This window comes from Anser anser (assembly GCF_964211835.1).
Source record: "Anser anser genome assembly, chromosome: Z".
Taxonomy (NCBI): domain Eukaryota; kingdom Metazoa; phylum Chordata; class Aves; order Anseriformes; family Anatidae; genus Anser; species Anser anser.
This window is the reverse complement of record NC_139723.1, coordinates 16,911,691-16,926,819: the sequence shown is the minus strand read 5'-3', so window position 1 is coordinate 16,926,819 and position 15,129 is coordinate 16,911,691. Positions and strand designations below refer to the sequence as shown.

Genomic DNA, 15,129 nt, shown 5'->3' with positions numbered 1-15,129 from the left:
CCACAGCACTGCCCCCCCATCACCCCCTCCCACCCCACCCGCCATGACGGGCCGCCAGGGGGCGCGCGCCCCCCGCCGCCGTTGCCAGGAGACACCGCCCTGCCTCCGTCACGTGACGCCGCTCCCTCCCTCCCCCCCCCGCTCCCCCGTCACGTGGTAAGGCGCCGTCCCGCGGAGGCGGCAGCAGCGGCGGCGGAGGGGCCTGGCGGAAGCGACGTCGCGCGAGGCCGGAAGCGACGTAGGCGGCGCGGGGCTTCCGGTGGCGGCGGAGGAGCAAAGATGTCGATCGAGATCGAGTCCTCCGAGTGCGTGCGGCCGGGCCGGGGGGCGGCGGGGGGGCCCTGAAGGGGTCCTGGGGGGATCCTGGGGGGGCCCTGAGGGGCTCTGAGTGGGTCCTGGGGGGGCTCTGAAGGGCCCTGAGGAGGTCCTGAAAGGCCCTGAGGGGGCCCTGAAAGGCTCTGAGGGGGCTCTGAGGGGGCCCTGAAAGGCTCTGAGGGGGTCCTGGGGGGGCACGGGGTCGGGGGTGTGGCCCTGGAGAGGTGCGGGAGTCCCTTGGTCGATCCCCCTCCCCCCCACCCGCCATTGATGGTGCGCGTTCCCCCGGCAGTGTGATCCGCCTGATCATGCAGTACCTGAAGGAGAACAGCCTGCACCGTGCCCTCGCCACGCTGCAGGAGGAGACCACCGTGTCGCTCAACACCGTGGACAGCATCGAGAGCTTTGTGGCCGACATCAACAGCGGGCACTGGGACACGGTGCTGCAGGCCATACAGTCTCTGAAGCTGCCTGACAAGACCCTCATTGACCTCTATGAGCAGGTGAGGCAGAGCAGGTGCCGCCACGGGGCCCTGTGGAGGCACACCACGCTGTCCTGAGCTCACCCCGTGCTTGTTGCCCCGCTGCAGGTTGTGCTGGAGCTGATCGAGCTGCGGGAGCTGGGTGCTGCCCGCTCCCTGCTGAGGCAGACGGATCCCATGATCATGCTGAAGCAGACCCAGCCAGAGCGGTACATCCACCTGGAAAACCTTCTGGCCAGGTCTTACTTTGATCCTCGTGAGGTAGGTTACATGCTTACTGCATACCTTGTGACACCATGCTGTCTTGTGTGACTTCCTAGCCTTGCTCCAAGTTGTCAAGGGCTTACGGCATCTTTTCCCTCTGGGAGCAAGAACATGCAGCTTGACAGTTTTAGGTGTCTTACAAAATGTCTGGGAAATAACGGGTAGTTCCTGACCACAAGGCAACAGAACAGTAATTTTGAAGTATATTGAAGGTGGGATTTTAGGGAGTTACACCTCTGTCCTGCCACAGGATGATGTTTTGCTCATCATTTGACATCTACCTCACTTTCCCTGTCTTATGTGTGCAGAAGAAAATGTTTACTTCGTTTACAAAGCTGCTGTTGTATAATAGCAATAGTAAGGATTTATCTGATTATGAAAAACTGAAATTCTTAATGAAAGCATGTCTGCAATATCTGAAGGGTTGAAGATAGAGATGGGCTGTTTTGAAGGGCCTAATAGAAAATGAATCTGGAAGGGGATTCGGATGAGAGCACTTTAAAAGTTTTATGAGAAACATTTTAGAGAATTTACTTCATAAAGATAACTTCTCCCTAGGCATACCCTGACGGAAGCAGCAAAGAAAAGCGGAGAGCTGCTATTGCACAAGCTTTAGCTGGAGAAGTCAGCGTGGTACCTCCATCTCGTCTTATGGCATTGCTGGGGCAGGTAATTCTTGGAAAAAAAAATCAATTAGTAGTGCTCTTATTTTCTGTAGATCTTCACCATATAGAATTAATGACGTTGTAGTTAATTTTCCATTTCTATAAAAACAGAGCTTAAATGTTGTACATTTGCAAGTAGAATAGTTAAGTGACCTTTTTTCTGTGTGGCAAGGATTTATCAGTTGCAGCAAAAATCAGCACTCCAGCATTAGATTTCGTCCCATAGAGTTCATGAGCTCATTGTACAGAGAAGATATTTTTTCAAAACAAGTATTAACACAGTATTTTTGCTGTTGTACTTATGACTCTCTTCTGATTCTTAAACTACTTCCATTTATAGTTTACGTAGACAGTATTTCATGTATTTTGTTGTTTTGTGGCTTGAATCTTAGTTTTTAAGCTTGTAAGTATGCCAGTTAAATTCTCTTGGCATAACTTGTGGGTCCTGACTGAAGGTAGCTGTTTCCTAAAGGGTTTGTGTAAGATTCTGTCTTTTGAACAAAGTTCATCTACGTGTTACAAGAAGGCTTAGTGGCCGCTTTTAATTTTAATTTATGAAGTTCTAGGCAAATAAACAACAGGTCAGGCAGTTTAAATGAACGAAAGATCAAACTCATCACACTATTCATGTACTATATACTGCATACTGATGATCTGAGAAGGGTGGGTGTGACGTCATTCACACCTTCAAAAACATTTGGGGATAGCATCCTCTTCTTTTGTGGTCATGTCTTGGGAAGCATAATCTTGATAACACTTGTTTGCTCTGGTCTTGAGTAAATTCTCGCAGTGTACTTCCCTCAGACTGCAGGTGTAACAGTTCCTGAGGGTACAAGAAAACAGTGCTGTATCGCGCTTATTGTAACAAAGTTTTGATAAGGAAGATAGATATTAACTGATAAACTGAAAGTATTGCTTTCAACTCCTGAAAAGGCGCTGAAGTGGCAACAGCATCAGGGCCTGCTTCCTCCTGGTATGACGATTGACTTGTTCAGAGGCAAAGCAGCTGTGAAAGATGTAGAAGAAGAGAAGTTCCCCACACAGCTGAGCAGGCATATTAAGGTGATGTTTTATTTGCTCTGTGTGTCTATTACCACTGTTTCTTCTTTCCTGTGCTTTACTTTGGAATCTAAAAGTAAATGAATTCTGAATTCTTCTGTTAAGTAGTATCTCTTCCTTTCTTCCCCTCTCCCCTTCTTGTCCATGCTTTGTCACATCAAGAGTCTTTCCCTGAGAGCCCGAAATGAGGTCCCTTAACAGGACTGGGTGCTTGTAATACTTGTGGATATGATTAATGTATTAAGAGTTTCTTTGACTTCACAGTTCAGAATCAGTCATCCTTAAGAAGTGATTTCCTTAGTCCTCGTCTTTGTTTCTGGAGGGAAATACCTTCCAGAAGTGTCTTAAGCTAATATGCTTGCACAAAATTTCAATGAAAGACTGAAGATATGATCTTGAACTCTATCATGTGTACTAATGGATTCAGTATCGTCTTCTTAAGGATTTTGCCGTGCAAATTTCAGAAGAGAAAGAAAAGTGTGCTGTAAGGACAGTTCTCCTGCAGCACTTAGTGTGGAATAGGCAGTTTCCTCCTGTGAGGGTTTTCAGCTTCACCATGCAGTTCTGTGCGTGAGAAATTTCAGTTCACCGTAGTATCTCTACTAGTTCTCACAGTGAACAGAAGATACTGTTTTTTAGAAGTTGTTCAGTGGCAGCTTGCTAATGCTTTATTAGAACTTGTTTTCTTTTCCAGCACTGGTCTTCAACTTCTGTATTGAGCAAAAACATTTTTTATATTTGGTTGTCGTGTTCACTTCTGTTCCTTTTTCCACAAAAGTGGAAAAGTGAAGTATAAAAAACAAAGTACCGAACATTCTCTGTGAAAATTTCATTAGGGAAACATCATTCCAAGTGAAGCAACTTGTACTACTTTGGAAGTCTCCAAAAGCTGCCAAGGATACATATGCAATGATACACATATTGAGTACTGGGAAGGCGTTTGTTACCATTCGCAGTTCACTGAGGAAGAACAAGCCAACCAGCCCTGCTGCTTCTGCAAGCAACAAGTGTTTGGCTTAAGCTCAAGAGATATTACCAAATCAAAATGAATGTTTGTTTTTTTTATTTGTGTAAGTAGGTACCGACAGGTTTTTTTGGTACCTTAATATTAAATATGTGAATGTGTGTCTCAAAGGAAGCATTGTTTTTTTTTTTTGTTTTTGCCAGAATGAGGCTACAGTTTTGTTTCAATGTGAATAGCTTATTTTAATTTAGGTTTCTTGCTAAGCTAAATTTCTATTCTTCTGTAAAACAGTTTGGGCAGAAGTCACATGTGGAATGTGCTCGGTTTTCACCAGATGGTCAGTATCTGGTCACTGGCTCTGTGGATGGTTTCATTGAAGTATGGAACTTCACTACTGGAAAGATTAGGAAGGTAAGTTGCTTCTTGTGCCAAATGGATGGTGGCCAGAGTACATGGATTTATTCTTTCAGGTTAGTCTGCATGTTTGTCTTCATTTCTCAGAGACTGAAGGATGTCTTCCTTTGTGATTCAAGTGTTGGTCTGGAATCTTGAGATGTGCTTAATTCTCTGTTCTGTCATGAACTTCCGTCTGCAATAACGCCCTCACCACCACTACCCCCTTTCCATGTCGTTGCCTATAAAGCAGTGACAACAGCACTTCCCTGTTTTTATGACTGTGAGATCTGCTTGATGATAGGCTATAAAATATAGCTGAAGTTAAAACTGCTAGTACCTTGGCCTAAAATTAAATTAAATTTCATGTAATTCACTGTCTTGACTGGTGTGTTCTCTGCTTTCGTTTAGGATCTGAAATACCAGGCACAAGATAATTTTATGATGATGGATGATGCAGTGTTGTGCATGTGCTTCAGCAGAGATACAGAAATGCTAGCAACCGGAGCACAAGATGGAAAGATCAAGGTAGGAATCTTTTTGTAAAACCCTGTGTTGGAAGGGCTGGTGACCAGAAAGATTCATTTAACATTGCAATAACATTTCTGTTGTACAGGGTAACAAAGTAAGTTTAGCATGGCCCTGAAACAGATACATAGTGAGGTCTGATGTGTCAGATCTCATAACAAAGTAACCACCTCTATTTTATTTGCTGTTTCTTTTTCAGGTGTGGAAAATCCAGAGCGGTCAGTGCCTGAGAAGGTTTGAACGAGCACACAGTAAAGGTGTTACGTGCCTCAGTTTCTCTAAAGACAGCAGCCAAATTCTTAGTGCGTCTTTTGATCAGACAATCAGGTAAATTGAGGAGGTGTCACATATGGTTCAGGAGAAAAGAAAATAGTGTTCACATCAGGGAGTTAATCTTTGATCTGGAGTTTGATCCTTTTGCATTGAGTTTTACTACTAATAGGAGAGCTTATTGCTGAGAGTTGGAGAGAAACAGTTTGAAAGTTTGATCTTTCACTTTCTTTAACTTGTTTTATCATAGAGTCATAGAATGAATCATAGAATGGCTTGGGTTGGAAGGGACCTTAAAGATCACCTAGTTCCAGCCCCCGTGCTATAGCCAGGGACGCCACCCACTAGATCAGGTTGCTCAGGGCATCATCCAACCTGGTCTTGAAGGCTTTTTTCCAGCCTCAGGAACAGAGTATTTCATCTGCTCTATTGGTGTTTAAACTGACCTTGAGTGTTTCCTTCTGGGAGATTCCTAGGCTAAGAAACTATTGTGTCAGCCTTCAAATATAACAATTTTTGTACTAAGCTTAGAGTAAGAAAGATCCAAGGATAATAACACGATAATGTTTTTTTTTTGAAATGACCTAAATGGCCTAATCACAAACACTCATTAGCTCTGAAAGAAGTGAAAATAGTTGGTTCCGTCCAGATTATTTTTCTTCATTCAGCAGTACAATGGGCTTTTCTTTTTCTGCTACTTAAAGAAATCCTCTGAGACCACCTTTAAGTCTTTTGCTGCATCTTCTCTGCTTTCCCTCATAGTTGCTGAAGAGAGTAAAATTTCCCAAAGTGTTGGGAATACTTGGGAATCTCAACTGGCAGTACTCTTGGTCTGTGAATGAGTGTGTGTGTGTCTCCATGAGGTGCATGTGCATGAGGGAAGATAAGGTGCATCCCAGTGCAGTCAGGGACGGTAATTTTTCCTGCTCTCTGTCTCAGTCGTGCAATACCCGTCCTCATCCTAAAAAGATTCTTGTCCCAGTTTACAGCCTGAATCCATGTTATCCTCAAGTAAATAGTTCAGGCCCTTAGATCCATCCCCCTTATCTCTTTTGGATCCAGAGGCCTCCTTTTGGAATGGGAACAAGAGGAAGGAGGACCCAAATAAAATGTTTTCTGGGCGTCTTTTCTTCCCAGCAGTCTGACATGGAATAGCAGAGATCCAGTCCTGTAAGAGAGCCAGGCTGATGGACCCCGAGAGCTGCAAGGGCAGGAGTTGGAATTTATATCTGGAAGAACCAGTACAGCCTTTCTGGTGCTTTAGCTTGCTAGTTTTTTGTCTGAGAGTCTTGCCAAAAGCACATGATGCGCAAGGAAAGGCTGAGAACTGGCCCTGATCAACCTGGAAAAGAGAAGGCTGAGAGGGGCGCCTAGCTGTCTTATCTAGAACTAGTCATAGATAAGATGACGCCAGGCTTTTCTCAGAAGTGCACGGTTCTTAAAAAGGGCAAACAACAGAAAGGGAAATTCAGATTGTATATACGGAAACACTTTTTTTTTTTTTTTTGAAAAAAGTAGCGCTTGGACAATGTGGAGAGAGTTGGATAAGGTCGGGCGGGATCTCAACCCTTGTTGAGACCTGATTGGACTAGAAAGTTGACATGACTTTGAGGAGAGCGTTAGAATGTATTTTTCCCGAGGTTCCTTCCAACTTAAGTTATCTTGTGATTCTCTGACATGTACAGCAGTCTTGGAATCTCTGTTACAGGAGAATCATGTGGCCAGATGGTTTATGTGTTTGCCATTACAAGATAATAAAACTTCAGTGATGAAAAAGAGCTATAGAGACAGAATCATTTCACTCCCAAAAGATAATTCCCATTTATCAATGTTGTCTCTGCAGCTCCAGTGTTGGGCATGGGAGATTTTCCTTTCTTGTCCAAACCACAGAGTAAATCTGGTCCTGCACCTATCTGGTGTCTTCTTTGCTGTTCTTGTTGCTGAGTAGAATTTGGCCACTGCTGGGTAGATTTCGTTGGCAACAAAACTCTTTTGTTGATACACAGTCACTTTGTTTCTGTTGAAAGCAGCTTAGATCAGTTTTGTCTAATTCAGTTATTTTTCTTCTTTGGAATTATTCTGAGTTATACTTAATAATATTTGTTGCCATATCTTTTGCCTGCATGGAGGACAGCTGTCAGATGCCCCTGAACTTTCATGCCCAGCCCTCTCAGCCTCTCCTCGTTCATTTAACCTAGAGAAGAGGAGATTGAGAGGGGATCTTTTCAACCTCTGTAAATACCTGAGGGCACAATGTAAAGAGGATGGGGCCCAACTCTTCTCAGTGGTGGCCAGTGACAGGACAAGGGGTAATGGGTATAAATTGAACCACAGGAGGTTTCATTGCCATGTGAGGAAGAACTTTTTTACAGTTTGAGTGAAAGAGCACTGGAACAGGCTGCCCAGAGAGGTTGTGGAGTCTCCTTCTGTGGAGATACTCAAAACCTGCCTGGATGTGTAACATGCTCTAGGTGACCCAGCTTGAGCAGGGGGGTTGAAATAGGTGATCTCTGGAGGTCCGTTCCAACCTCAACCATTCTGTGATTCTGCCGAGCCTTCTGGCCCCTGGATTCTCCAGCCTGTCCATCTCCTTTTATAGCAGAGGTCCTATACTGGACACGGTACTCCAGAGGTGGCCTCACCTCTGCCAGATAAGGAGGAGCCTTAATCTGCAGACTGTGGCTCTCCTAATGCATCCTGGTGTGTGGCTGGGTCTCCTCACTGCCACAGCATGCTGATGGCTTTCAGTTTGTTCTTCACAAGGAGTGCCGGGTCTCTTTCTGAAGACTTCCTCGTCAGCCAGTCAGTCCTCAGTCAATTCGGAAGCCTGAGATTGTTCTGCGCTTTGCATTTATCAATTTTCAGCATCACAGGGTTTTTCTTTGTCCATCTGTCCAGCTTGTCAAGGTTTCCAGTCTCCTCATCTGTGTCTCTCAAACCTGAATTACAGGATATAGGACTTATAATATGAATTAGATTGATCCAGTGCTTGAAAACTCTATACGTTTAACGTTGAATTTAATGAGGTTTTGTAACATTTAATAGTTTTAGCCTCTCTCCTGTGCTGTAAACCCTAATGGTACTGCTGTAGATGGAAGAAAGGTACTGTTACAGATCTGGAAGCAACTTGACAGTGAACAGGCACAACAAAACAACGAGAAATATTAATCCGCTTAAATCCTAGTATAGGTGAACTATAGCATAAGCGTTTTAATCAAGATTGTGTAAGGATGGATGTTGAATCAATGCCAGCAAACTTCAAACAAAATAAGGAATTTTATTGTCAAAGATTCAAACTTCTGCTTGAAAACTCTATTTCTATAGATGGTGGGTATTGTAATTTAGGGGTTAAATAGATTGGCAATATCAATTTCTCATAAATAACTAAGCACATACATCATGAATTTGGACAGCAAAAAAGGTAAGAGGCAATGGGAACAGGTTGCAAAAGAGAGAACTCTGCTTGGGTGTAGTTTTTCACAGAAAAATTGTGAGTTTCACACAGTCCTGGGGTAGATCCCAGAGAAAATCTGCATCTGTGGAGATTTTCTTAACTGGCCAAGGCCTTGCTCAAGGCCCAGAGCAAACTGACCTCACTTAAAGGTCAGCTTGGCTTTGAGGAGTCTGAGTGAGAGACCTCCAGAGGTCACTTTAAAACTTAAATCTTTCTGTAACTTTTGTTTTGTCAGCATCATAACTTTTCATTCATAGTCCTGCCTTCTAGTATGTGTGGAATATATTACGGCTCCTTGAAGCTGAAAGTTGATGGCATTTCTCTAAGCTCTTTACAAAAACATGTATGGCCTTTGATGAAAGGGGGTTGTGGTAAAGAATTATGGTTTGGAGATTTAGCACTTCCTATTGTTCCTTGTTAAAAGGTAGCTCAGATTTAAAATACAGTGAAGCCAAGGGGTGTTTCAGACTACTTCAGCTGCTCACTCAGTTGTGACCTCTATTGTGTGACAGGATTCACGGTTTAAAATCTGGCAAAACTTTAAAGGAATTCCGTGGTCACTCCTCTTTCGTCAATGAAGCTACTTTTACGCAGGATGGTCACTATATTATCAGTGCATCCTCTGATGGCACCGTGAAGGTAAGATAGTGCTTACCCTTTGTAAGTAACACATTCAAACTGTTTGCGTGTTCTAGGTGGTGTGTTAACAACTACTGCAGACCTTGTAGAAGGTTTTTTTTGTTTTTTTTTTTTAATAACATGTCTTACTGCTTGTGCTGTTTGCTGTAGCTTGCTGCAAATGAGAACCGATGATGGTTCATAGTCCCCTCAGAGACTGCTGCCGAGCTCCTTTCTGCTGTGTTTATGAAAGGAGAGCATAAGTGCATAGTTACCTGCTGGTTACTGCTTTATTCTAGAAATAGAATTGTCTGTGACACCTCTCTTCCTAGAATGTGGGAATTTTCCTGTCTGAAATAACGATATTTTCTTGCTTACTCTGTTGGACACCTGCTTATTTCTTGGTGCTTAGGAGTCCTTTGCTGTATAAAGGAGTGTCAATGAAACTGATTGTAGAAGTTTTGAAGAAGTTTTGGCTTCTAGTCTCAGCAAAGACCATAACTATGCTGTGTAATGGTTAGGAGTAGTAAACTATTGTTCTGTACAGTGCCCTAATTACCCAAAACAAAAAATATAGAAACAGCTACATTATGGAGTGTGTGGGGCTGAGTAAAGGGAGATAGTTTATAGATAGGGGAAAAGGGGTGTGTGATAGATCTTGTTCATATTAAGTGGGGCATTACTTCAAACTTGCTCTCTTTGCCAGACTGCTCCTAATAACAGGAATAGTGTAAGAAGGTGTTATCTCCCATTTTGATTGTACTAGTACGTAAACTGCAAAAATATTCCACAGATGGTGAGTTACGCTTCATTTTGAACGTTAAACAAGCAATTTCACTTCCTGTTTTAAACGGCAGGAACAGATACCTATTGTATGTGAAGCAGCTAAGGTGGGGTATCATTCACACTGATAGCAGAGTAGCTTTGCTTTTTCAGCACATTTTCATGTCTGTCTTGTGTAATGAGATTGTACGTACAGGGGCTACACACATATTTGCAGATGCCAGCTAAAACCATAAAGCAGATGTGGACTCTCCCATAAGGGCAAATGCTTAATGAAAGGGTGCCAGGCTGAATTTGGGTAGTGGAAATTCACTTTCAGGTCAGTCATACTGCAGTTGTTCATGGTGTCCACGTGGTGTTCAGAACAGATCTGGTAATTTTATTTTTTTTACAGTATGCTTCTATTCATATTTCACTTTGGGAGTCTTAAAAAAAAATATCTGAATCCTATATCATGAGTTATCTCCAAAACCAGTCAATTTTGTTTACTCTTTTCTATAAAGCTAATTTTGTTCTTTGTCTAGGTTTGGAATGTGAAGACGACAGAGTGCTCAAACACCTTCAAGTCTCTAGGCAGCACTGCTGGGACAGACATCACTGTGAACAGTGTCATTCTGCTGCCTAAAAACCCAGAACACTTTGTGGTTTGCAACAGATCGAATACAGTCGTTATTATGAACATGCAGGGTCAAGTATGTGATCTTACTGGTGTCCTTTCAAGTCCCTCTGTCATTTTAAGAATGTCAGAAACCTAGTTAATAATCTAGTTAATTAGCTAGCCTGGGCTTAAACTTGATTTCTCCAGTTCACTGTCATGGCAATTACTCTTTATGGAATTTTTATTATATATATATATATATATAAATTTTTATAGATATTCTATAGAACTATAAACTTCAAATTCTATAAAGTTTTCTAGAATATCTCGTGTTGCAGAAAGTAAGTATAGATATGGAGAGATCCTCTTTTCTAAACAGGCCTAGTACTGCTTAAATATTTTTTACCCTGAAGATAGTGATTATGTGCACACTTTAATCCCGTGAAATGTTTTCTGGGGGGTGTTCTTCTACAGATTGTAAGAAGTTTTAGCTCTGGTAAGAGAGAAGGTGGTGACTTTGTCTGCTGTGCACTTTCACCTCGTGGTGAATGGATCTACTGCGTTGGTGAAGATTTTGTGCTCTACTGCTTTAGCACAGTGACCGGCAAGCTGGAGAGAACTCTGACAGTAAGTTCTTAGCTGCAGCTGTTGCAGAGCTTTAAACAGGGATGATCTAAATGTTTGTTTTTTATGAGGTCTGTAAGGAGAAGTTTTGTACCAATGGGGCTTTCATTTCCAGCAGCCCTGATTGGTAAAAAAAAAAACCGTGTTCCTTTTATGTTCCAAAACGTGGAACACTTGGCCGTGGAATGTGCTCAGACTTTTTCTTAGAACCATTTTAATCTTAGAAGTTCTGATAATGTTTGTCACCAAGACAGGAATTCTTGGCTGAAACTACTACATGAACTAGAGCACATTTTAACCTAGGCTGCAGCTAGTGGAGCATCTGACCAAGCCGTCAGATTTATAACTGTCAGGCTTAAATTTGTCTTGGATTAAACTAAAGAGAGGTGCCAGCTTGAATGTCTAAATTTAATGGGGAGTATTTCAATATAGTGTGGATTTCAGTTGGTGTAGGTGACAAAACTGTCTCTCTCCCCCAATAAAAAGTAACTGCTGTGTCACAAAAATTGAAACTTAATACTGCTGGGGTTATATTTCTCTGCTTTTGCTGTATGCACAAAGCGTGTTAAGACCCCTTCAAGTACTGAAGGGAAGATAATATTTGGCTTGCGTCACTGTGAAAGGAAAACTATCCTGATGGTTCTTTCTGCTTTTTCTCTAGGTTCATGAAAAAGATGTCATTGGCATTGCTCATCACCCCCACCAGAACCTGATTGCCACCTACAGTGAAGATGGCCTCCTCAAGCTCTGGAAGCCATAACTTGATTTGACTTTAAGCTATGAAGTATGCCTGTTGGCTGCAGGGTGTTGATGTTTGTGCTTTTACAAGGTTGAAGTGCACAGAGTACGATAATGTGTTCAATTTTCAGTTCAGTTTTCCAGAAGATATCATTTTTAATTCTTGGTCTAAAGTTAGCTAGAGTTATGCTCGTTGTGTAGCATCACTTAATTTCAAATACTTTTTATTTTTACCAGAGTAGCCAACTCCTATGGGAGTGGCTGTTCTGTCTCCCGAAGCGTATACTCTTCTTATGCTGTTTATAAAAGTGAATGAGATACGAACTATACATACAACAGGCTACTGGCTTCCTATAATATAGTCAAATGCTTTTTTTTTTTTTGAGTGAACGATGTGGGATACGAAGGCTGTTTTCTTCACAGCTGGGATGAAGGCACAGTTTTCCTGGAATGCAGATGAAGCTACGCTTTCTACAGTGGGAAGGCAGAAGCTTTTCTAGTCCAGTGTGTTTTGCTGTGTTTGATCTTTTCATTATACTTTCTCCAGTTATGTCTATTAAGCATTGTCACACAGCTTCCTCAGAATGAAACATTTTTTCTTCCCCATTTCCCAGGACTTCCCTCTAAATCTGCCTAGCGTAGCAGTGAGAGGTAGTTTTTTTTAATTATTATTATTTTTTTGTTGTTTGTTTTCATCTGCTTCCAGGCTAAAAGGAATAACCTGGGCTCTTTTCCTACTAATGCATAACGTCTTCAAACCAGTTTTAACTGAAACAGGCCTCAGGGGATCAATGCTCTAAAACAGGCAAAAGCCTGTTTTGCACACGCCGAGTTCTTAGTGCGGTAATGTTGCACATTAATACCTTGAATTTCAGCTTACCTTCCTCTCTTCTTAAAAGGGCATGGAATACTCAGATGGGTCTAATTAATGGTAACAGTGATGCTTAGGTCCCGCTCTGTGATTGAAAAGATTCTAGACTCTTCAGTTTGGAACAGATGATGATTCTGTCTGAGATCCTGGCTAGGGCAAACCATTGTGAATGATCACCAGAACCTTCTAAAATCCGACTATAGTTTTTTTTTCTAGGATGTAGCTATAATGGAAGCTTTGTCTATAATGATGGGACGAACATGTGCATGTAGATTTGAGTCTGCTGCGCTTCTAGTTTTCATCTCTTGTAGAATGCTTTCTTTCAAACAGTAGTAACTTTTCTGTGACTCAATAAATTAGTTCCAGTTCAAGTAACCTCAGTCTTTTTCAGCTGGTGGGCTTGATCCTAGTGCGATTATTGGTTGTCAGCCAGTGACAAAACCCTTTTGGCACTGACCTGTGTATTTGGCTGATCTGTGCTCCTGTTGGTCTAAAGCAATGCGAACAATTTTAGCATAATTTCTCATAAAGCATTGTTTGTTCACTACAACTCTAGAATTTCATTCTGTGTTATCCGCAATGTTTTAATTCCTAAATTGTTTTTTTACTTCCTTAGATACGGCAATAAAGTTATTTTTTAGATAGCAAGAAGTGATTATTTTTCCTGCCTGAAAATACACTGTTGTATTGGAAACTTCTGGCAATAATACATATGACAAGCTCCATCTGACAGTTAACACCTTTTGGTAAAGGAGAAGATCCTGACAAAATATTTTCAATATTATCTAACTTGTGATTCACTTCACTTTCAGGTTACACGGAACTACTAATCCTCAATGTAAATGATACCTTACGTTGTTTTTTAGAAGAAAAATAGTTGTATCAAATCTGACTGTCTGTCAGAATCCTGAATGTCTAAAGATTTTAAATACATTTTCTAGCTTTAGGATATAAGAGAGAAAATCTGGCATTTCTTTTTATTTATGAGTTTTAGAGTTTATTGCCTCAACTACCCAAGATGAAAGGGTTTATGAAAGGGTAATGGTAAGACTTACCTCCTTGGCTGAAGCTGTGATTTGTAAAATTGCTGGCACGTGACACAAAAGTACAATGGTAATCTTGAAAATGTTCTTTTTTTTTTTTTTTTTTCTAATGTCATCTAGGAAGATATTTTATCTCTGGAGAATCAGCCAGGTACTATGCCATTTTACCTGAACAAGGCAACATTTAGTGCTTTAGTTAGCATTAAAGAAGAATTGTTTGGTGTTCACCCACGGGCCTTACTTTGTTTTTGAATCATTTTGCTTGGAGTTACCCAGTTCAGTGATACACAGATGGGCACAAAATGTTTGGCAGGAGTGCTGTGTAATGAAAGTCTCTCAGGTCAGTTCAGATTTGGTAAATCATAGTGATTTAATCTTCCTGAAGTGGGGATCAATGGATTTCAGCCTTGCTTGGGTGGAAGCAGCCAGCTGTCCTTACAGTTGGACTGGCGGAAGCAGCTACCCGTACTTATAGAATATATGGGGAAGAGCTACTGCTGCCTCAGCAAAAAATAAGGAAGCTTAGGTTCTTGCACTGTTTTTCAAGTGTGTGTGTAACTTGTTTTTAGTACATTATTGGGGGTAATAGTTTGTTCAAGTGCCTGCACTTGTCAGGTACAGTCCTGCTCTGGTACCATTACCAGCACGCCATCTGCAAAAACAAAACAAAACAAAAACCAAAAAAAAAAAAACAACAGACCCTATTTTGATTTAGTAAGATTTAGAGAGACCAGCTGAGAACTGACAGTTTGATAATTTCCACTGAAAATTTTCTCATAAGGAACAGGTCCTTTGCGAATGTTTAATACAGCAACTAAATTCTCAAAGGGTTAGAAAGACTAAACAATCTCCAGAGGTGGCAGGCTGCCGCTGCGAATCTAAATGCATATTGCACAGGATTTTGAACCGTGAGCTTGGGTGAGGGGGCCTGCCTGTGATTTGGGGCAGCTTGGTAACACCTGTGTTCAGTCTGAGATACGGAAGGAAAACACTTTGCAGAGATTTATGGGGAAGATTACACTAAAAATCAATTATAAATGATCAAGTACTGCTTTTCTTCACTTCCTGCCTAGTGTCTGTATGATTTTTGAAGTCCTTTTTAGGCAGAGTTACTTCATCTCCAGTTCCTGTCGATGATGTGGGCTTCAGGAGCTGTTCGCTGGATGGCAGTAAATAGCCCCTGCGACCTTCTGGATCACGGCAGCTTATGGGAAGCAGGCTGAGTGAAACTCGGATCTGAACGTCCAGGGGAACAGCCCAGCTTTTAGGTAAGCCTTCGAGGAGAAAAGTGGCTATGTGCTCTATTTCTGGCGTAGAGTAGGAATCATATGTGGGCATTCTTCAGCTACCTGTGGAGCAAGATACAAGGAGCTGGCATTAAGGGAGCATAACAATGTTTTATTTATAGCATGCTGTTCATGCCATGAAACTGGGAGTTTCATAATGCAAACAGTTTGAAG

The 15,129-nt window shown here is 41.9% G+C and overlaps 1 protein-coding gene and 1 long non-coding RNA gene across 2 annotated transcripts in view; both read left to right on the top strand.

Moving 5' to 3' along the window:
* LOC310889273 overlaps window positions 1-15,129 on the top strand; it is a 70,795-nt gene that overhangs the window by 48,138 nt on the left and 7,528 nt on the right. The window lies entirely within an intron of this gene.
* On the top strand, window positions 148-13,271 carry SMU1 (SMU1 DNA replication regulator and spliceosomal factor). The gene is made up of 12 exons (XM_083816495.1): window positions 148-305; window positions 608-818; window positions 906-1,058; window positions 1,620-1,730; window positions 2,660-2,788; window positions 4,041-4,160; window positions 4,554-4,670; window positions 4,870-4,997; window positions 8,907-9,033; window positions 10,320-10,487; window positions 10,868-11,020; window positions 11,679-13,271. The coding sequence occupies exons 1-12, from the start codon at window positions 280-282 to the stop codon at window positions 11,775-11,777; spliced, it is 1,542 nt and encodes a 513-aa protein (XP_083672621.1). The 5' UTR covers window positions 148-279; the 3' UTR covers window positions 11,778-13,271.